The sequence below is a fragment of the Capsicum annuum genome, chromosome 10, assembly GCF_002878395.1.
Source record: "Capsicum annuum cultivar UCD-10X-F1 chromosome 10, UCD10Xv1.1, whole genome shotgun sequence".
NCBI classification, from domain to species: Eukaryota; Viridiplantae; Streptophyta; class Magnoliopsida; order Solanales; family Solanaceae; genus Capsicum; species Capsicum annuum.
In genome coordinates this window covers 143,324,528-143,347,068 of record NC_061120.1, presented here as the reverse complement: position 1 = coordinate 143,347,068, position 22,541 = coordinate 143,324,528, and the positions used below count along the sequence as shown (strand labels likewise).

Sequence of the window (22,541 nt, the reverse complement as noted above, 5' to 3'; positions counted from 1 at the left end):
TTTACTAAAGTTAAAGACACATGTCATACTAATATTGGAGGTTACTACTACAAATAAGTTCATAAGTTGACATGAACGATTATGACATTCCAAAGATGTGAAAATTAAGTATTAAACAATTATTGAAGAATTAGAAAATTCTTCATGAACTTTTAATGTTGCCTGTTCTCATGATAAGTTGATTGGACCAACTAATGTTAGGGTTGGATCCCCTAAATTCTGAAAAGTATAAAAGGTGAATATGGGCCTATTCATCTGTCATGTGATCTATTAAGATGCATCATAAAAGATGATCACTTGTACATTTATTGTCAACCTGCAGTTTGACATACATAAGTTGTTGCTCAATAAAATTAAGTTACGAGCATAATTTTCAGATTGTGTAATCAAGATAATTCATCTTGATAATGCCTGTTTGACATTGAATGCCTTCGATAAATAGATGAACCACTGCTAATGAGAACAAAAGCTTCATGTGTTGGTTTGAAATGTGATATATTACATACAAAATTACTTATATGCATCAAAACCAATAAATTCTGATTAATTCCCCCTCAAAGGTGGTTCTGAGTTAGGAACCACACGTTGTCCATATAATAGTTTTGATGTTCGGTATATGATTAATATATATACCATAATGCACAAAGATAGATTCCTCAAAAAAGATGAAGGATGTATGTTAGTTTTCCTGACATAAGGGGAGATTATAAGCAGCTATGAAATATGTTAGGAATTATCATCAGATCCTCATTCAAAAGATAGTTCAAGTTAACTGCTTAAAGCATCTCATATTTAAGCTGCAAGTGCTCCTATTTTATGTCCCTAATTGACAAAGTCTATGCATGCATGAAGCATGGTAGACCAATCGGTTCCAAAGAAAATAGTCCTTAAAAAGATAAGGAGCAAATAATCATAATAAGAAGGCAATGTGCTCTTGAAGATCCTACGATACAACACTTCATGAAACCTTATGAGAGGTTTAGGTACCTAAAAATAATGAAGTGATGAAATCTCAAAATGATATTTCGCATTGTGAACCAATACGAAAATGATATATTATAATATCTTTGATACAATATTGACGTAATACTATAAAAGATTATGAGGATCTCATTTCTACTTTTATTTAAGCATACTGTCGTAAAAACGTTTATCACATGACGTGAAAGGATGCATCTTGGTAAGCATAAAACTTATTTGATTTCAAGTCCAAATACTTGAAGATGTCACTCATAAAATGTTAAATATTGTCACTTGACAAAATTTATATGAAAATATTGTTAAGGATTTAAAATGTTTGAAGCATATAAAATTTTTTGAGAAATTTATTTATAATCCTTATACTGTATAAGATTATAGCTTGAAAATTATTGGAACTCTTGGAGAGTTTTCAAAAGCAATAGATTATGTGCAGAAATAAGAAATATACCAATTTGGATTGGTTATGAAGTACCATATCTTAGTGCAATTATTGCACTCATGTATCTTGAAAATACTATAAGGCCTAATATAGTTTTTTCGATTAATTTGTAAGCAAGGCATAGTTCACCTCCTACTAGGAGACACCGAAATGAGATCAAACACATATACGGTACCTAAAGAGACTACCGATATGATCTTATTTTTCTAAAGATTGAAATCTCTATTTTATTGGTGATGCTAATGTTGGGTACTTATCTGACCTGTTCATATGTGGTGGTACTGCCATATTTTGGAGATCTATAAAGTAGTCTATCGTAGCCACATAATCAAACCATGCTGAGATAATAGCTATTCATGAAGCACGCTGAGAATGTATGTGGTTGAGGTCCATGATACATCTCATTCGAGAAAAATGTGGTTTAAAATGTGACAAAATACCCATAATTTCACATGAAGATAATCCAGCATGCATAGAACAACTTAAGGGAGGATTCATAAAATGAGATAGAACAAAGCACATTTCGTCAAAACTTTTCTATGCACATGAACTACAAAAGAAGGGTGACATTAACGTGCAACAGATTCGTTTAAGTAACAATGTGGCTGATTTATTCACCAAGTCTCTTTCAACTACAACTTTCAAGAAGATGATGTACAAGATCAGGATGTAAAGGTTCAAAGATGCTCTCATTTGGGGAGTTAATACCTGTTGTGCTTTTTTTCTGTTATGAGGTTTTGTTCCACTGAGTTTTCCTTGTAAGATTTTTAGTGAGGCAGCCTACTACGTATTATTATAAATGTGTACTCTTTTTCTTCACTAGATTTTTTCCCACTCGATTTTTTCTAGTAAGATTTTAACTAGGCACATTATCTAACAATTAGACTAACTAACAATTAGACATTCAAGAGGGAGTGTTATAAATGTATTTATATTTTAGTGAATGTCTATAAAGAATATAGATAAGATCCATTTGATATCTATCAGGATATGAAATATCTATCTTTTAAAGAGAAACTAGGAGTAATTTTCTCCATAAATAAAAGGGTTTCATCATTGTAAAAGATACCAAGAGAATCTCTCAAGAGATAAGAATCACTTTCTCTTCTCTCTCTACCCTTGTTCTTCTCTACTTTATTTTTCATAACAAATAAGTTATTTTAACATTTAAAAATAAAAAAAGTAACTTATATTTTTAAACTGTTGTTCTTGATGTTACAAGCTTACAAAATTGCAAAATTGTTACAAGCTTACAATATTATACTACATTTATATAAAAATGTCCAAAATCTTTACTTCCTCCATTTAAATTTACTTGCTATTTTCTATTTGATTTTCACTTTTAGTTGTCATTTTTGACAAATCAAGAAAAGACAATTCTTTTTCATGTTTTATCCTTACCATTAATTATTTATTCTACAAATTATTTTTCAATACCTATTACTAAACGTCAATTAATAGGGTTAATATTGTAAATCACTGTACCAATTATTGTTTTTTTAAAAGTTGTGCCAAGTCAAAATGTGTCAAGTAAATTCAAACAGATGAGGTATATTTTTAATATTTAAAAATAAAAAGGTAACTTATATTGATAAATCTCCCTCACATAATCACTTTATGTTGAAAGTGCATTTAAATAGAAATTATTTTTTGATTATTCAAAATAAAAATTACATAATTCAACTTATTTATGGTGTTTAACAATCTTAATGACATTTAAGTCATTTTGACAACAAAAAAACACTTAATAGCATTTGTTAAATTTATAAGCACTTATCTGCTAAATTTATAAGCACTTATTTTCAGCTTTTAAGCTGAAAAATAATTTTTTTAATCCTATCCAAACAGACTCTTATTAGATACTAAACCTCCTTTGTTAATATCTTTATTCTTTTTCCTTTTGATGTTATATTTATTTACAAGATATTTTCACAAATTATATTATCATTAAGTGTTGTTAATTGGTTCAAATTTTCAATTAATTTCATAATTTAACATTAAATTAGTATGATTATCATGTGTCAATAAAGCTTTAACACTTGTTTTCTTATCTACAATTTTCATAGACTATTTTAACACTTTTGTCTTCTCAAAAGAAGTAACTATAAATTGAAATGAGAAAAGGGAATAAAGGAGGGACTCTGGAGCCTAAAGAGAAACAATTTTCATCAAAAATTTAAAAGGGCAAGGAAGAAACGATTTATTCAAAAACGGCAAAGTCGTACCCTCTTTCACAACTTATATAAAAGTATCATTGGAGGAGGGTGGAAAATGATATTTTTCATTGTCTTAAATTTTCTCTCAAGTTTATGGATCATTCTTGTGGCTGGTTACTTGGAACTTGATCTTTGCTATATGATCCCATAGACTCCATTTATTTTTAAGTGCTGTTTTTTTTAAGTGCGTCTTTTGGGATGGTCACGCCCTTTAACAAACTTCTTACTCCTAGAAAAATTAAAAGTAATTTTACAAACTTATCCCAAATTAGATACCTTTAAAAGAAAGATTTTCGTAAAAGATTTTGTAACTTGGAGACTTGAACTTTGCTACTCCCCCTGTCTTACAATAGTTGGCATATTTAGAAGATTAAGAGATAATTAACTACTTTTTTCAACTATATCCTTAGTAATTAATTCCCATATAAATTGAATAAGATTCATGTATCAACATTAAATAGATAATAGGGTCTTATTAGTCAATTTGCAACGCTTATTAACTTTTTCTTAAGAGTTGTGCAAAATCTATACATGCCAACTATTTTGAAACAAAGGAAGTAGCTTATTAATTCCAAAAACTTGTATGATTATATAGTAAATTGAGATTACTAATCCCATATGATTATTAATTTGGGATTATTAATCCCATATATGTCAAAACCCAAAATTCAGGCCCTGATGGCACTTATCGCGACTCACTCTTGATAAAAAAGACCTAATCCCAAGAGTTAATAAAATTCATAAACAACAATAAAAGAAATATCTAGAACAAAGCCAGTCCCTAAAGCATAAGACAAATCAGAAATCTAAAAGACATACACAATTCAAATACCAAATCATGTGTCATAAGTACAGAGTATCTAATAATACAAATGAGTTTGAAATGTGACATCATCCTCCGAAGTGACTAAAGACATAAATAAACATGGGATGAGGCCTAAAAATGTCTCTGGACGCCTAGAGTATGCCAATCCCTCAAGTCTTCAACTTCCTCAAGCATAAACTTATCCATCTCATGAAGTGCTCGTACTAGGATATACATCAAAAAAAGGCATGATAGTCATAAGTAAGGTCTACTCAGTAGTTACGATAGACCGACTGAGAAAAGCAGAAAATAAGATAAGGAAAATATACTATGAGTATGTCTCCTGCAAGCAGAAAATTCCCAAACATTAGCTCACACCGTCTCCACGAACAGTCCTAATATATATAAATACATAAAAATTGAAACACGCACGCACACACACATACACACACACATATATATATATCTATGAAAATACACTGAACTAAGCACAATTCAAGAAAAATAAGGAAAATCAAGCAAGATGCGTAGAAAAATGTAATGCAATGCAATATGGATGGAATGAATGATGAATGATGAAAGCCATCACATGACTTTCTGTGTATAGCCGCCGAACTTATAGCTATCGAGTAGGACCCATCGGCGATTTGCAATCCATATACTATATCTCAATTTCAACTCACTTCTTCAACTCATGTTCACAAAGAGGTTTTTCATAAAAGTATCTCATTTTCTTTCAAAAATAATGTTTCTTAGTGGTAACAGTATCTCATGAATGAATATGTATGAAATAAAGATGTAATGTTCACAATCAACTCAAATAATGATATCCAATCCATCCACCACCACCCCACATATATATGTATATATATTATAAGTACGTGATCCTATAAATCAACTCAATAAGTTACAATTCATGATCCAATTAGGCACCATCAGAATAAATATGCATATAAAACATTATTAATATCATATAAACCCTTAACTCGGGTAATTTTTATCATGATAAAAGAAACCAATTCTTAAATAAGATCTATACTAGCAAAATATCCCCTACACGGGCATCATATATAAAATAAAGGCATTTAAATACATAGATAAGGCTAATGATGTCAAATAAAGCCCCCATATGGCCAACACACAATATCAGATACTCCAAACCAACCACAAAAGAATATATGCCCACACAAGCATGAAACAGTAAAAATAACCTCTAAATCTAAGCCCCATAGTAATTCTTCCCAGCTCTATCTGAAAGAAGTTAAGCTGTAACCCGCCTCAAAATGGTGAAATCTCAGCCTAAAGTGCTTTAATTTGGAGTTTTCCTCTTATGAACGACCTCATAATCTACTACAATATTTAAAGATAACATATACACACTAAAAGAGAGGTAACGATACTCATATTACCCATATTTAGACTGGGTCCAAAATGAGTTCAAAAATAAAAGAAGTAAAATTGGAATTTTATTTTTTTAAAAATATTTCCTAGAGTTGTAAAAGTCTACAGGAGAAAGTCCACGTGAAGATGGGTTAAAAATGAGGTAAAAATCGAAGAATTTTTTTTTTTAAACTTTACCGGTAAAAAATCTAATTTCCTATATTGAAATCATGATTTAAAGTTTTCTTTATGACATAATCGATAAAAAATAATGGGAATAAGGTTTTGGAGCTTACCCAAACTCAAATGGTGAAGAAACCCTTAAAATTTACCCAAATTCAAAGCTCAAAGGTGTAAAAATAGAGGAAATTTTAAAATGAATTTTTATATCAACCTAGCTCTGGACACTTAAGCAGTCAAATAACCACTTAAGAAATGGGTGATGGCTTAAGAGGTTTGGCCTATATGGCTAGTCCGCTAAAGCGTTAGCCCTTCTGCTAAAGTGGTCTGTGCTCGCTTTAGCAGTAGGCGATTAACAAGCTGGATGATAAAATTATACTTTTCTACTTAAGAGGACACCACTAAAGTGGTAATTGGGCCGCTAAAAAGGTTGCCCAACAACTTTACTAAGTTGTAAAGTTGTTGTTCGAACCCTCTGAATTCGATTAGAATCTTGAGAAAGCAAACAAATAATGCTACTAGGATAATTTTGACTTTTCAGACTCAATGGCGACGTTGAATTTTTCAAAAACAAGTTCTTTTACCAAAATTTACCGTCGGGACTCCCTTTTCACTATTTTTTCAATAGAAGGGTTAAAATGAGATATAAAGGTCCTAAAATGTAGCCAATCCAACTACTAACTCAAATTTTTCATACTATATCTGTAGGAGCAATCTGTTTTGCCATCCGACATTCGAATCATGAAAAGTTAACCAAGTCAATTATATGGCTTCTCTAACCTCTAAAAACTACAAACTCACACAACTTGTTTCTGATAGCATTGGAAACGTGCCAACCATCCCCGAACTCCAAAATTAATATGTAGCAACCTCAAGGAGGGGAAAACTTATCAAAATATATAGAAATGGAAAACTAACAAATTCTGGTCATTACAGCATCCACCACTGAAACTCTGGTTTGTCCTCTAACTAAAAGGCAAAGAAATACATAATTCCATAAAAAGGTGAGGGTAACTACCATGAATGTTAGACTCGGCCTCCTAAATAACCTTTTCGATAGGACAGTGTCTTCACTAAACCTTAACTACAGAAATATCTATAGAACGCTACTGTTTGACATCCCTGGCTAAAATTGACATTGGCTCCTCAACAAAGGTCAATATCCCATCAAACTAAATTGAGTCCCAACAAAGCAAACTCATCTGGAATATAACGCCAAAGCATAGATATATGAAAATTGGATAAATAGTTGAAAAGTCTGGAGGTAAGTCCAACTTATAAGCAACTCCCTCAACTGTTCGAAGAATCTCAAAAGGTCTAATATACTTGGGGCTAAGCTTTCCCCTCTTCCCAAATCTCATCACTCCCTTTATGGGCGACACTCAAAGAAAGACTCAGACACCAATCTCAAACTTTAATTCATGAAGCCTACTGTTTACATAACTCTTTTGTCTTCTGTATGCTTCTCGAAGTGTATCCTGAATCATCTGAACCCTATCCAAAGACTTACAAAGCAAGTGATACCATAGGGTCTAACCTTTGAAGTCTCAAACCAACCAATAAGAAATTGACAACGCCTACCATACAACACCTTGAAAGGGTACAAATCAATACTCTAATGGTATCTATTATCATAAAAAGACTATGCCAAATCCAAAAACTGCTCCCACAGGTCTTCTCAGTCCATAATGCATGCATGGAGTATATCCTCTAAAACCTAAATAGTCTGCTTCAAATGACCATCATTCTAGGGGTGAAAAGTTATGCTAAGGTCAACTCGAGTACTCAACTCCTTCTAAAAAATTTGCCAAAAGAAGGAAGTGAACACTGAGCTTCTGTCTAAAATAATTGACATGGACATTCCATAAAGATAAACTATCTCACAAATATAGATATGGGTCAACCCCTCAGTACTAAAGAAAATTTAAATAAGGATAAAATAGGCTAATTTTACCTACCGATCCACGATGACCCAAATAATTTTAAAACCATGAGAAGTATGAGGTAACCCAGTAACAAAGTTCATAGTGATCCGCTCCCACTTCTACTCAAGAATGAGTAATCTATGAAGTAAACCGCCCAATGTATAATGATCGGCCTTCACCTGCTAACAACATTAGCAATAAGCTACAAAATTAGCCACATTCTTCTTTATTCAACCCCATCAGTAAAGCTACCTCAAATCATGATACATCTTGGACATGTTTGGATAGATAAAATATTTAGAATAATGTGCCTCCTCAAAAATTAGTCTCACCCATCCACCAACTTCTGATACATAGACTCGACCTTCAATCCTTAAAACTCCATCAGAATCAAGATATGTCTCCTTAGCCTCTCCACTCAGTACCTTATCTTGATTCACCTTTAAATTCTAATCATCAAACTAGTTATCTCAAATTTTCTCCATCAAAGAAGACCTAGCATCAATAAAGGAGGCTAAAATATATTTGGGTGTCAAAATATTAAGCCTTACCATTTGGTTAGATAAAGACTTAACCTCCAAGGCTAAAGGCCACTCTTGGGTTAAGAGATAAGTTAAACTCCCTATACTAGTTTACTTTTGAATCTAGGCATCTGCAACCATACTGGCCTTTCTTGGATGATACAAAATAGTGAGATCATAATCCTTAAGGAATTAAAGTCAGTGTTGTTGCCCCATATTAAGATCTTATTGTTTGAAGAAGTACTAAAAACTACAATATTCCAAGGAACTCGATACAAGTAATGATGCCGTAAATTCAGCACAAGCACTATGGCTGCTAACACCAAATCATGGATAGGGTAATTTTTGTTATGAGGCTTCAATTTGTGAGAATCATAAGCAATCACCTTACCCTTCTGCATCAATATTGCACCCAAACCAACACCTGAAACATTACAAAACACGATAAACCCATACACTCCTTGGGCAAAATTATTATAGGAGTCAAATTCAACAACTCTTTGAGCTATTAAAAGCTCTTCTCACATGCATCTGGCCATTGAAAAAACACTTTTGAGTCAAATTGGTCAAAAAAGCTGCAATAAATGAGAAATCCTCTACAAAATATCGATAATAACTAGCTTTAAACCAAGGAGAAATTGGATGCGTTGGAATGATAATCCAATATAGACCTAAATAGTTATAGCTATTTTACAAAAGCACTGTCAAACTATTAGATTTGACGACCCCAAACTACGATCAGGAACCCACGATCGTGGTTAGATTCCACGATTGTGGAATGGTCTCATATGATCAAATTCAAAGAGGTAAAAACTCCTAATAGAACCCACAATTAAATACCATAATTGTGGTTGGGTCTCACAGGCGTGGGAGGGCCCATTTGGCATCTAAAATCATATTTTTATGCAACTTTTTAGAGGAGTATTAAAGTTGTTTCCCATATTTTAACCTCCTAACATTTTTAAGGTATCCTAAGGCTGAATATAAAGCCTAAACTAATCCGAATCCCTCATACACTTCACAACACATGAAATTACTTAGAGAACATGCAATTTAAACTTCTCCTAAGCGAGAAATTAAGGTTATACATTTTCAAGCTCAAATCCTCCAAATTTTAGTTCAAGACTCAAAATTAATTAGGTATGTGGGTATTCAATGAGGATATATTTTCATCCTCACACTCAAATTATAGTTTTGTTTATAAATTTTATGATTTTATGAAGTAGGATTTTACGCAATTATGAACCCAAGCTTAAATTTAGTTCTCCATGATATATTTTTTATTCATGAGCATGTATTAATGACTATTCATGATTTCTTAGGATTATATTATATAATTCACATTCTTATTATGTCCATGCATGATTTACTTGATATTACATAAGATTTTAAGCATATGATCAAGCTACGTATGATGTATCAGTTTTTAATAATACTAAGCACTATTTATATGATTTGTTGGAATTCAGTATATATTAGTTTAGCATGACATGATTTCCCAAGAAATTTATTTGCTTTATAGACATGTCAGTTTATGGCTCCTCAGTACATTAATATTTAGTATTTTGGACTTATGCCATGAAATTCTCCTATTTCCTTACGACTATTGAATTATCATTATTTGTTGTATTCTTCAAAGATGGCGAGTTATGAATACCTAATGACCTATGGTTTCATGCATGTATTTAGGAATACTTATTTCTTTGATTTTCTTGATTTAGAATGCTTTCAGATAAATCATTTATACTTCAATGTCAGAACTTTAGTATTATTAAGCTATTCAGTATATCAACTTATATCCAGTTGTGAGTAGTACTTATCACTAAGCGGATACAAGAATAAAGGCTCGCCTACCAGTTAGGCTGAGAGATTTAGTAAAAGTACCTAAGTTCTAAAACTATGGCGCCAGCGTAGGTTCTAAAGGGTCACCCGTTAGACCAGGCTTGACACCTTAGTCCTTTGGGAAATTAATTTAGTGATACCTTATCAGATCATCCTTTCTATCATGGCAAGGTATATTGGGCCCTTTTCCACGTAGATTATACATCAAACTCCATGTTTAGCTCACATGGTTATATATCGACTAATAGTGTCTCATACAGTTCAAATTAGTTATTCCATGACCTTATAATCAATTTACTCAGTACAATATTGATCAGTTACATATTTATTTACTTGGTCCTCACATCAGTTTACATCCTACATTATAGATTCAGTATTCGTACATGGTCTTAGTTTAGTTTTACTTGCTTTTAAACTATAACTTTTTCAAATTATCATCGCATATTTGTATATGTGTAATTCATATAGGGTCATTATACTCAAGATAATTTCTTTATTTTTAGTTAACATTCAGTATGACTTTGCAATATGGTTTAGTTTAAATTATATCAAACATATACGCTTCTATATCTTTTTAATTTAGAAAAATATTCCATCTCATGATTTAGATATTTCACCATGCCTCTCAGCTCTTGAACTAAGGTGGATTTATGCACTTCAATGTTGTTATCCTAGCTTGTTTTGCCTTGTTTTAAGGATAACTCAAGTACTTAATGTGTTAATTATGATATAATTAAGAATAAAATTATTTAAGTATTGTATTATAAGTTTCATGGTGTATTTCAAATAAGTTTTTACTTAAATTGGTCACTTACAGTTCAATCGAGAAGACTAGTGTTACTAGCTTAAGCTAGGTGTTTGTTTGGTTGGTTCCGATGGATTCTACAGTGGTTAATGAGTTCCAAATAGTACTAATGTGAAATTGAGTTTGGAAAAACTTATTTATAATGATAAAGTATCAATTGAATCAATACAAGAGTCAAAACAATAAGTTAAAAAGCAATGTGGGCAAGCCTAGTCTTAGCTCGAGTTTCTAGTTCAGCGTTCTTGATATTGTGTTGTTTTGAGCTCTAATCCATGGTATATGAGATGTAGGATTCTTTGTGAGTTTACCATAGTGATATATTAATGTTTAAGAGAATGGAAATCATGTTGAAACACACCACAAAAGATAATTGCACAAGATAAAAGTGGACATTAAATTGTAATTTCCAGTGAGCCATTGTGTTGGAGCAGCGTCACGAACCCTATTTAACTTAAGAAACCAGTGAAGAATTACCCATTCTTGACTTTATCAGCCAACGCGATGCGACACATGCTCAACTTGACCACCCAAGACAGCGCGACCCTATTCCACACGACCAAACTTCATTTACTATAAATAGGACTTATAGTGTACATTGTGATCACTTTTGGATGTATTTGGCTTTGGAGGGTGGCTAATCAACACTTCTTTTAAAGTTTATTTCACTTTAATTTAGCTTTTTAGACTTGGATTACGGGTTTGTCCATTAGTGGCTAAACACCTCCTTTCCGGGGTTAAGGCCAAGAACATGTTTACTTTATCTATGAATTGAGTTTGTTTGGATTACTTATCATATTTGATTGTTTTTTCATCCTTTTTTTAAAACTATTTTGAGGATTCACGACCCTTAGAATACAAATATTGTCGACTTTGTCATCTCAGGGAGGGGGGAATAGAAACATATAACGTGAGATGAATAGAGTAAGGTTCTTATTCTTTTATGAAATAAGAAATTTAAATTACCATCTAGGATATGGATATAACTAGAAGCCTTGCTTGGTTCACATGTAGGATTATAGCTTCAATTATATAATTGGATTATTACATTCTCGCTCAATGATGTAGTTGTAATGTCCAAGTTAGGTAGACGATTAGCTGTTGGGAACCATGATCATGAAATAAACCCTATCAATTAACAACCAATATCATCAATCTAACGAATAAAGTTCAATAGCATAGTATGATCGTTTGTAGTGCCTTAACACTTGGATTACATCCATTGATTGTCTAAAGTCTTCACTTTTCTGCATTACTTTACTTTACCTATAGTTATAAATTTCAAACACTTTTGGTTACGCTCGCACTGATTAATCTCAGTAGTGAAACTAGGATTGGATAGTTTTTAGAATAAGTCTCTGAGGGATCGATATTCGACATTGAAAAAGGCTACTATATTACTTGGTAAGACCATGTACACTTGCGTGTGTGCTTGGGCACAACAAATTTTTGACGTCGTTGTTGAGGACCTGTAAATTGGAACCTATTATTGTTTTGGTTTTACTTTTTAGATTTTTGTGGTGCTTTACTCTTGTTCTTGGTGTTGAATTTGCAGGAAATAGGTTTACAGGCTAGTAAGATGGCAAGGGATAGGGAATTGGTTAAACCAAGCCCCAAATCTAAGACACGATTCCATTAATAAAGGAGAGAAGCAATACTTCTCCCCCATATCCTACAATTTCAAAAGGAATAAGATAATCTTTCTCTCATGGTTAAAGATCAACCAGCACACAGGAAAGTTAGAAAAGTGGCAATCCCACTTTCGATAAATTTGACCTCCCCTTTTCAGAAATTAGCTGCGGAAGGTAACTTTGAGATGAAAAAGAACATGGTGAAGATTTTTATCAGCAGTGGATAGTTTGCAAGGCTTTCACAAAAAGATCCACAAGTCCACCGATGAAACTTTTTAGAGATTAGTGACACATTCATCTCTACGGGTGTGTCAACTACTTATGCCAGGCTGATACTATTCCCTTTTTACTATTAGGGGAAACAAAGAAGTCGTTGAATGCTGAGCTGAAAAGTTCAATCACAACTTGGGATGACTTTGCCTGGAAATTCCTCATCCAATTCTTCTCCTATGGAAAGACTATGAGACTCCACAGTGAGATTTTGTGCTTCAAACAAAAGCCAGATGAGAATTTATATCATGATTGGGAGCGGTTCAAAGCCACTTCTTCAGGACTTTCCAAATCATCAACATTCCAATGAGGTACTAGCTCACACTTTTGGTGCGACACTTTATCATAACATAAAAAATTTTCTACATTCAGCTGCAGGTGGTCAAGCCTTGGAGTTAACGTATGATGAGCTTTATACTTTGTTGAATTGGATTGCTCAAGGGAATCCTGAGTGGCATTCAGACTTAAGAAATGCCACAAAGAAGGTTGTAGGTGTATTGTAGGTGGACCAGTTTACTGCCTTATCAGCTCAGCCTGTTGCTCTACAAAATTAGATAAGCAATATGAAGTTGGGGTTACACAACCTGTAGCCACAGTAATGCAATAGACTGTAGGTTGGTGTGAAGTTTGTGGCAATAGTGGGCATTTAATGGCTATATTGTGCTGCAAATCCTGAGTTCGTGATGTTTGTGGGAAATTTTCAAAGGCTAAATTATGGGAACGCCTACAACCTAAAGTGGAAGACTCAGACACCAAATCAAGAATGGAACATCCAACAACAATAATTTCAACAACCACAGGTTTAAGGGAACCAGGCCACAACTCAGACTAGCAATGTAGAAAAGATGTTAAAAAAACTTATAGCTGGTCAAGCAGAGTTGACAGAAGATGTGAAGAGTCAACAAGTAAAAACAAAAAGCCAGCAAGTGGCTGTAAGAAGCTTGGAGTTGTAGATAGGACATCTTGCAGCAGCACAGGACACTAGGCCTCAAGGTGGTTTGCCAAGTGATACTGAAAATCCTAAACAAGTAATGGTAATCACTTTAAGAAGTGGTAAGGATCTGAATGAAGAACCTCTAAAGAAAACTAAGGAGGCAGATGCATAGTTGATTGCCCCATAGGTATCCAAAAAAGTTGATAAAATTGAGGAAGTTTTAGTACTCGAAAACCAAAGTTGTTGAACAGGCGAAGCAGAGACTACCACTACCTTTCCCACAGAGGCTTAGAAAAGCAAAGGAGAATGCATGCTTCAAGAAGTTCTTTGACACATTCAGAGAGCTTTATATTAACCTTCCTCTTTTAGATGTTTTGCAGGGAATGTGCAAGTGCGCTAAGTACTTGAAGAATGTGGTCACTAACAAGTTCGAGCTACAGGATGTCGATACAGTAGCACTCACTAAAGAGTAAAACTTTGTGATAATATAGAATATGCCAAAAAGCTCAAAGACCCTGAGAAGTTTACTCTCATTATTTAAATTAGGAATAATTAGGTGGCCAACATACTTAGTGACTTAGGGGAAAGAATTAATTTGTTGCCACTTTGTTTGTTTAACACTTTGGGCTTGGGGAAACTGAGATCGAGCTTTGTGTTAATGCAACTGGCAAATGGGACTATAGCCTGCCCTGAAGGAGTCATAGAGGATATTCTCATCAAGGTTGGTAAGTTTATTATTCCACTGACTTTATTGTTTTAGATTTTCAGTCAGATAAAAAAGTACCAATCTTCTTGGGACGTCCATTCTTAGCGATAGGAGGAGCATTGATATATGTAAGAGAGGACACGCTCACAATGAGGATGGATGATGAAGAGGTGGTTTTTAAAGTGTACAAACCGCTCAACACACTATACCACTATAAATATTTATGCATGATTACTGTGATTAAAGGGGATAAGTGTGGGGTGGTGGAGTCTATTCCATAAATGACCTCTCCAGACTTCCTCACTAAGCTTCCTTAGCCTCCAATACCTAAGCTCAAAATGATTCAAATTGATGAGCTTGAAAAGGCTATTGTTGATAAAGTTGTTGACCTTGAGATTTCATACTCAAGAGGTCAGAAATAAATAAGAAAATGGCGTATGAGTGTAAGGAAGAGGATGAAAAAAATGAATAAGTTGTAGATTGGGTCGTGCCGCGACACTAAACTAGACACTGCTTGGGAGGCAGCCCAAGTTAAGGAAGATTTTATTTTCATTATATTTAGTTTTTACTTCACGTAGTTGGTGTTTTTGTTGAGTCAGGGGTTGATGGAAAGTATGAGTACCAAAAAACCTGAGCTAAGGAGCATGGAAAAGACTAAGTGTGGGGTCCATGGACCCCCTTGATGTGTAAAGATGCTACTAGCTGGGCCTAGAGGCCTCAGGAAGTATTTTTATATCTACTTTTTAAAGTATATTTTAGGGACAAAGTAGAATTTTAAGTGTGGGGTTGGGAAATTCCCATTATTAGGATAAATTTAAAATTTTTTGAGTTAGTAATAAGTAATATATTTTCTTTGGTGCTATATTTGACTACATTATGCAAGTGTTTTGGTTGAAAAAGTATGTTGATTATATGAATTACAACTTTTGAGACTCCTAGGCTCATGTTTATGACTCTTGTACTTGTTAGCTTAATGTTGAATTCATGATATTGTTTGGTTGAAGTCTATGATAATCCTACTTGAGTTGAACATATGCCATGTGTGTTTAAGGTTTTTGTATATTTCTTGTTATAAGTGATATCTAGAACTTTCCTGGCGTATGTGCAAAGCAAAATAAAGAGTGTGGGCTTAGGAGATGATATAGACATTTCTTTGATAGCCATGTTCACACCCTTCTTTTGACCTACCCTTACGTATAATCCTAGTTAACCCAATTGAGCCTTTATTTTTTTCTTTGGCAGCCTCATATGTAGCCTAATCCCCTTCTTTGATTGACCTTACTTTGATCCAAGCTCCTGAGCACTTTAGTGTAAACTTAATTAAGTTAAGGATTAGAAAATTCAAGTAGGACAAAAGGTGAAATTGAACCCCCAAAGTGATAGTTATTGCTGTGTAAAAATTTTTGTGTGGTGGTAGGGAGTTAGAGAAATTTATGTTAAATTCCCATTTTTAGCCCAGTCTTGTTACAATGAACCTTTTTTGGCCCTATTCCTCCTTGGACATTATGCACTTCAACTAAGAAAAATTGCTTAAGTTGAGGGTGACTATCATAGGGGTGTATAGTGTAAAGCGGGTGCAAAAAAGGGTAAAATTGAATGATGTACATAAAATCTCCCACCATAGTGTATGTGAATGAGCTTAATGAGATAGAGAAAAATAAAAGATATGTGTGAAGGTAGATGAGGGGAAGTGTGGTTATTAGGGGTGAATTAAATGAAAATATGTGATGTATTAATGCACTTAGGGAAGATAGTCACTATTACTAGATAGAATAGTTCCTACCCATCCCTTAGCCTACATCACAATCATTAAAGACCTATTTGATCCTAATCTTCATCATTCTAATATTAGTGGAGTACTACACTAAAGGCAAGCCTATGGTTCATTATGTGTAACTTGTGAATTCCTTGTGAGAGCGAGCGTAACTTGATTCTTGTACCCATTATGTTTTAAATACATTATTGTGAGTGATTATGGGTAACTCTCTTATTTTGAAGGCAAGTGTTTGATGAATTTTGGGTGATTTATATAATTTCTCATATTGAGAAATATGCATAAGTTTGCCAATTGGTGAGTCAATTCTTGATGTATTGGAGTAGTGTTCTTGAACTTTTAATTGTGTATAACATGCTTAATATAGAAACTCATATTTTGTGTAGTCTTTGTAGTACTAGCTTGAGTGTATTGCTTGTAGTAGAAGTTTGAAGTCACCTCAGATTATGATTCTTAGAGTAAATAGTTGTTCGTGGATGAACAAGGCTTTAAGTGTAGGGTGTTGATCTGAGGTGGATTTATGCACTTCAGTGTTGTTATCCTAGCTTGTTTTGCCTTATGTTCAGGATAAATCAAGTGCTTAACAATTTAATTATGATATAAGTAAGCATATAAGTGTTTAAATATTGTATTATAAGGTTCATGGTGTATTTCAAATGAGTTTGTACTTAAATTGGTCACTTAGAGTTCAATCGAGAAAACTAGTGTTACTAGGTTGAGATAGGTATTTGTCTAGTTGGTATCGATGGATTCTATAGTGTTTAATGAGTTACTAATGGTATTATTGTGCAATTTTGTTTGTAAAAACCTGTTTATAATGAACAAGGGTCAATTGAATCAAGCCGAGAGTCAAAATAATAAGATAAAGAGCAACATGGGCAAGCCTAGTCTTAGCTCGAGTTTCTATCATCATTCTTGATATTGTGTTGTTTTGAGATATAATCCATGGTATATGATGATTTAGGATGCTTTATGAGTTGTCCATCATGATATATGTATGTTTAAAATGCTGTAAATCAAGTGAAAACACACCACAAAGGCTTGGGATGAAAGATAATTGCATAAGACAAAGGTGGAAATTAATTGCAATTTCCAGTGAGCCATCACGTTGGAGACGCGTCGCGACCCCTATTTGACTTAAGAAACCAGTGCGTCACAAAACATGCTTGACTTTAGCAACCAAATTGACGTGAAACATGCTCAACTTGACCACCCAACGTGGCACAACCCTATTCCACACACGGCCAAATTTCATCTACTATAAATCTCAAAAACTTTTGGTTACGCTCGTGCTGATTAATCTCAATAGTGGAACTAGGATTGGATTGTTGTTAGAACAAGTATTCTAGGGATCGATATTTGTCTTTGTAAAAGGCCACTGTATTACTTGGTGAGACCACGTACACTTGCGTGTGCGCAACAACTTTTACATACAAACATGTTTTAGATGAATATTTCAACAAATAGCTTATGTACTCAGTTTAAAAGCATGTTTTAAGTTTTTTCATGACTAGTTCATATCTCACATACTTAGTATATTCCAAAGTACTAATCATATACCTCTTCTACCTACATTTTCAAAAGATGTAGATTCAGGTGTTTACTATAAGAATCATAATCAGGCAAATCACAACATCTAGCTAGTAGGCGATGAGTTCTCTTACATCGGGAACTCAAGTTAGTTGTAGTTCTAATATTTCATTTTCATATTTGTATTTATTGATTAGGGATAGTTGGGGGTCATGTCCCAACTACCTATAATTAGTATAAGTAGAATCAACCAATGTAATACATACATATATATATATATATACCATGCCGGGATAGGGAACAAGATTAGCATGAACTTTGAAATCATTAACCTTGGTTGTGCAGCATAACTAATTCGTCGATAGTCAGCCAGAGTTAACGAAATCACTATCTTTTTTTGTTCATATTACTCATGCATTATGCTAGTACCATGGGTTAGCTTGGGATTACGTGTGGTTCTAAGCACCGTTTTATGAATAGGGGGTAGTCCCAAATCATGACGAAATGGTATTAGAGCCAATCCTATGTCAGCCTTGTCAATGTGGGTAGTGTTTAAACTGAGTTTAGGAAAATCCCAATAAGGTTAGGCAAACCTCAGTTCTGAGTCTAGGAAAATGTCATTCGATGGGGCAAACCGCAGCGAGGATGCTAAGCCCATAAAAGGGTGTGTATGTAACACCCTAACTTAGGATAGAGTTTCGTATCGGCAAAACACAAAAGGAAGTTGGGTATATAAGTAAATAGGCCTTTCACTCTACTGATGAATTTTAAAGTCGTGTGGGTATAGTCCCAAAACAAGTAATAGCACTAGCTGTATGGGCCATTACAAATGGTATCAGAGCACAAAGTTCAAGGTTCCTAGGGTATCTATAAATTTATGTCTAGTAGAGTCCTACGGAATGATATGGAGACATTTATACTTTTCTTCGATAGGATACAGGGTATTTAGAAAATATTTCCCTTTTTTCAAATCTCAAATTCTGCAGTAGAGATGTTCTCCAAGAAATTTATACAGATTCAACCATTGTTCCATTCCACTAACTATATCTCATCTTTGGGGTAATAGAAACAATCAAGCTCAAATTTCTACTAATAAAGTTTTCTCAAATTATCACGATCCAAAAACTAAAGGTCATGATGGCACTTGTCGCGGTAAGCCTTGACAAGTAAGCATATCACCCAAATTGATATGAAATGGTAAAACAACACCAAATCCCAAGGCAAGCTTCTAAACTGAATCCGAACCACACAATTACAATAATAGTAAAAAAATACATAACAACAATACCATATATCACCCCAAAATACAATGTCACAGTGTAAGAACCAACTAAGTATATCTCAAAGTCAAAATATACAACTAATAGTCCAAAAGAAATAAAATTTGTCTCTGAATATAAAAATAAGACATAAGATAAACAAGAGGAGGTAGTAGATCAACTCTCAAAGCATAGACCAACCGCTACCTCAAAAATACTCCAAACACCGCCCAAATTATCTATTGTACAGTACACTCGTACTTGAATCTGCATCTAAAGGGTGTAGTAGGGATGGGTACAGTCCACTTGTACTCAGTAGGTATCATAGACCGACTGAACAAAGTATAAAATAAAAAATATAAAATACATATTATGGGGACATCACCTGCAATCAAAAAACATCTCAAATGATAGCCTATACCGTCTCCACTAATAGTTCTAAAATATACGTGTATACCAAATACAAGTATAAGAAAGAAGCACAAATAGATAGATATTCAATCAAGAACAAAAATACAACATAGAATGTGGAAAATAAATGAAATACAATGGAGATGATGATGACGTGATGGACGAGGTTATCGCACAATCTTTATATGCACCTACCGAGTTGTGCTCCCGAGGTAAGATCCATAGGGGGTTTGTCAATCCATAGATAATCCAATATCCATTACCAATCCAATATCCAAAACTCCTTTTTGGCACATACATCAGTACAGGGTCTTAAGACATGCCACATTTTTTGTCAGAAAAAAGCTATTATTTTATGGTGGTACCAATGTTTCATAGACATATATGATATGAGGATGTAATGCACACAACTAGCCAGAATAAGAATTTCCAAATCCAACCAATATACCAACCATGCGAGCTAAAAATGCACTCAATATGTCAATCAACAATGAATCCAATATAGTCCATAAACCAATAAAGTAAGATATACAATAATATTCCATTTGATACCACATAAATTCCAGCTTAGACATTTTCCACTAAGAAGACAACTAAATTATATAACTACCAAGCCAATAACATCATATAAAATCCTAAATGGTCATACACAACAGATAATGTCTCGAAACCCACAAAATAACAACAAGATAGGCCCTACATGGGCACAAAATAGTAATAAAGCTAGTTTCATGATTAGTTCCCAGTCTGAAGAAAGTTAAGTCATAACCTTCCTCGAATAAAGAAAATCAGGTTCGAAAGCTTTCAACACATAACCTTAACCTCACGAGCAACGTCAAAATCTACTAAAATAAATAAATATAGAATCTATACATTAAAAAATGCCAACGATACCCATATTGCCACTTTTGAGTTAGGGTCAAAACGGTCCCTCGAAATGAGTTTTTAGAAGAAAAATTAAAATCATAATTTTATTTTAAAAACATGTTCCCATAAAAATAGCAGTCTATAACTAAAAACTCATGCAAAAATGAGTTAAAAACGAGGTTTAAATTAAAGAAAAATTATTTTCAAGCTTTAGCGATAAAAACCCCCCGAAATCTATTTTGAAATCAATAATTTGAAGATTTTGAAGATGAAATTAAGAGGAAATGATAATTATAATATTAGAAACTTACTCATGGAAGAAATCTTGAAAACCCCTTTGTAATTGTCCAAATTCGAGCTCCCAAGCCACCAAAATGGTGAAAATAGGGTTTTGTTCTCAAATTGGGTAGGAAAAATGAAAAATAAATTAAAAGTTCTTCGTAAATAGGAGAAATGGATTTATAAATTTGTAGACAATGATTACACGAGAAAAACGCATCAAAGATTATCAAAATTGAAGTTTCCTAGCTCCAAAAATGTCAAAAATATGAAATGTGTTCGATTTAGGTCTCAACCATCAGCAATGCCATTAAACAGTAATTTGGCTACTAAATCAGCCTGGTCAAATAGTCAAAGGCAGCTAAAGCGATCGACCAGCTGCTTTAGAACCTACACCAGTACCAGCAACCTTTGAAACTTATTTTTGACCCCAAAAACTCATTTGAAACCCTATGAATATAGCCAATAGTGAAATTTAATTGTAAAATATGTTTCAGATCTAATGAAATCATTAGATTTATAAAAAAAAAAAGGTCATTATCACAAAATGAACTCCCAAAATCCTATTTATACTATTTTTGAACCAAGGGTCAAAATGGGATCTAAAATCCACGAATCGAACCAACCCCACTACTAACTTGAATTTGACATTCTGTATTTTTTGGAACGATCTATTTTTCCATCTGATGTTGGATCCCAATCTGTTGACCAAATTCAACTATTAGCTCTTAAAGTCCCAAAATGGCTTCAATTTCCCTAAAACCTTCTCGAAGGCCTTAGGAACCATGCCAAACATCCTCATAGCCCATAAATAACACAAAGTAACCACAATGAGGGATGAGATGATAAAATAAAAAAATGAATAATTCACAAAAATCACCAAATATCAAGTCATTACACAAATAGTACCTATAGGTAGTTATGAGATTGTACATGGGCTTGAAAGGATTCCATTAGTGCCTTTTAAGATTAGAAGTTTGAAAGAGTTTACTATTGTAAATGAAAATCGTGGAGTGAGCTAAATTCAGATGTTTTCTCAGATCCTTTCTCAAAATCCTATGGAAAAATGACCCAGAGTTAGGAGCATAAGCCTAAAAGTATAGTACCAGTAGCGTAGGGATAGATTTTATCTGGATTTGGTAGATGGAGTTATGTATCTTTGATCTAGTAGGGTGTTGTTATAATTTATAATAGCACTTTGAGAGAGATTTACTAATTAAGGGGACTTAGATTATGTCCATAGTTTAGTAAGGATCAAGCCTATTTAGTGACCAGAAAGATGGCGAAGCTTGTTAAGGTAGAGTATGTTCATAAAATTTTGAGTGGACTAGTGTTTCATAATTCTTATCTTGTAGTAATAAGTTAGTATAATACATGAAAAGTTATGAGGATATCTACCTAAGAGATAGAATTTAAGGTTGGATTGTGGATCATCTAGCTAATAGAGATGAGAGTTTTGAATTCTCAAAAAAAAAGGAGAGCTTAGGGTATTATGATACCTCAGGAGATTCTATGTTAGTAAGTGTTTAATTTATAGTATCATGACTATTGAGGCTAGAGAAAGCTAAGAGTTGTATCTCAAAAAAAAGTACTAGCAATGGGTTTTACACTTTCATATATAGTTTTAGGGAGAGTTTTGTACATATGAGTATATTTATATCCCAGCCACTAGAGTAAAGTGATTTCAAGTAAGTTTAGGGTTTGTTGAAGAGGTCCATAAACTTGGAATAATGGCTTAATCTAAGGGGGTATTATTGAACAAAGACCAATTCAGGTCTTAGGATTCTAG

The 22,541-nt window shown here is 33.5% G+C and overlaps 1 protein-coding gene across 1 annotated transcript in view; it reads left to right on the top strand.

Annotated features, from left to right (window-relative positions):
* Window positions 1–14,584: 14,584 nt before the first annotated feature.
* The window catches only part of LOC107844381 (glycine-rich cell wall structural protein 1-like), a 63,105-nt gene continuing 55,148 nt past the window's right edge, over window positions 14,585–22,541 (top strand). The window contains exon 1 of the mRNA XM_047397719.1: window positions 14,585–14,651. Coding sequence (XP_047253675.1) covers window positions 14,585–14,651 — 67 coding nt within the window. The remainder of the gene's footprint in view (window positions 14,652–22,541) is intronic.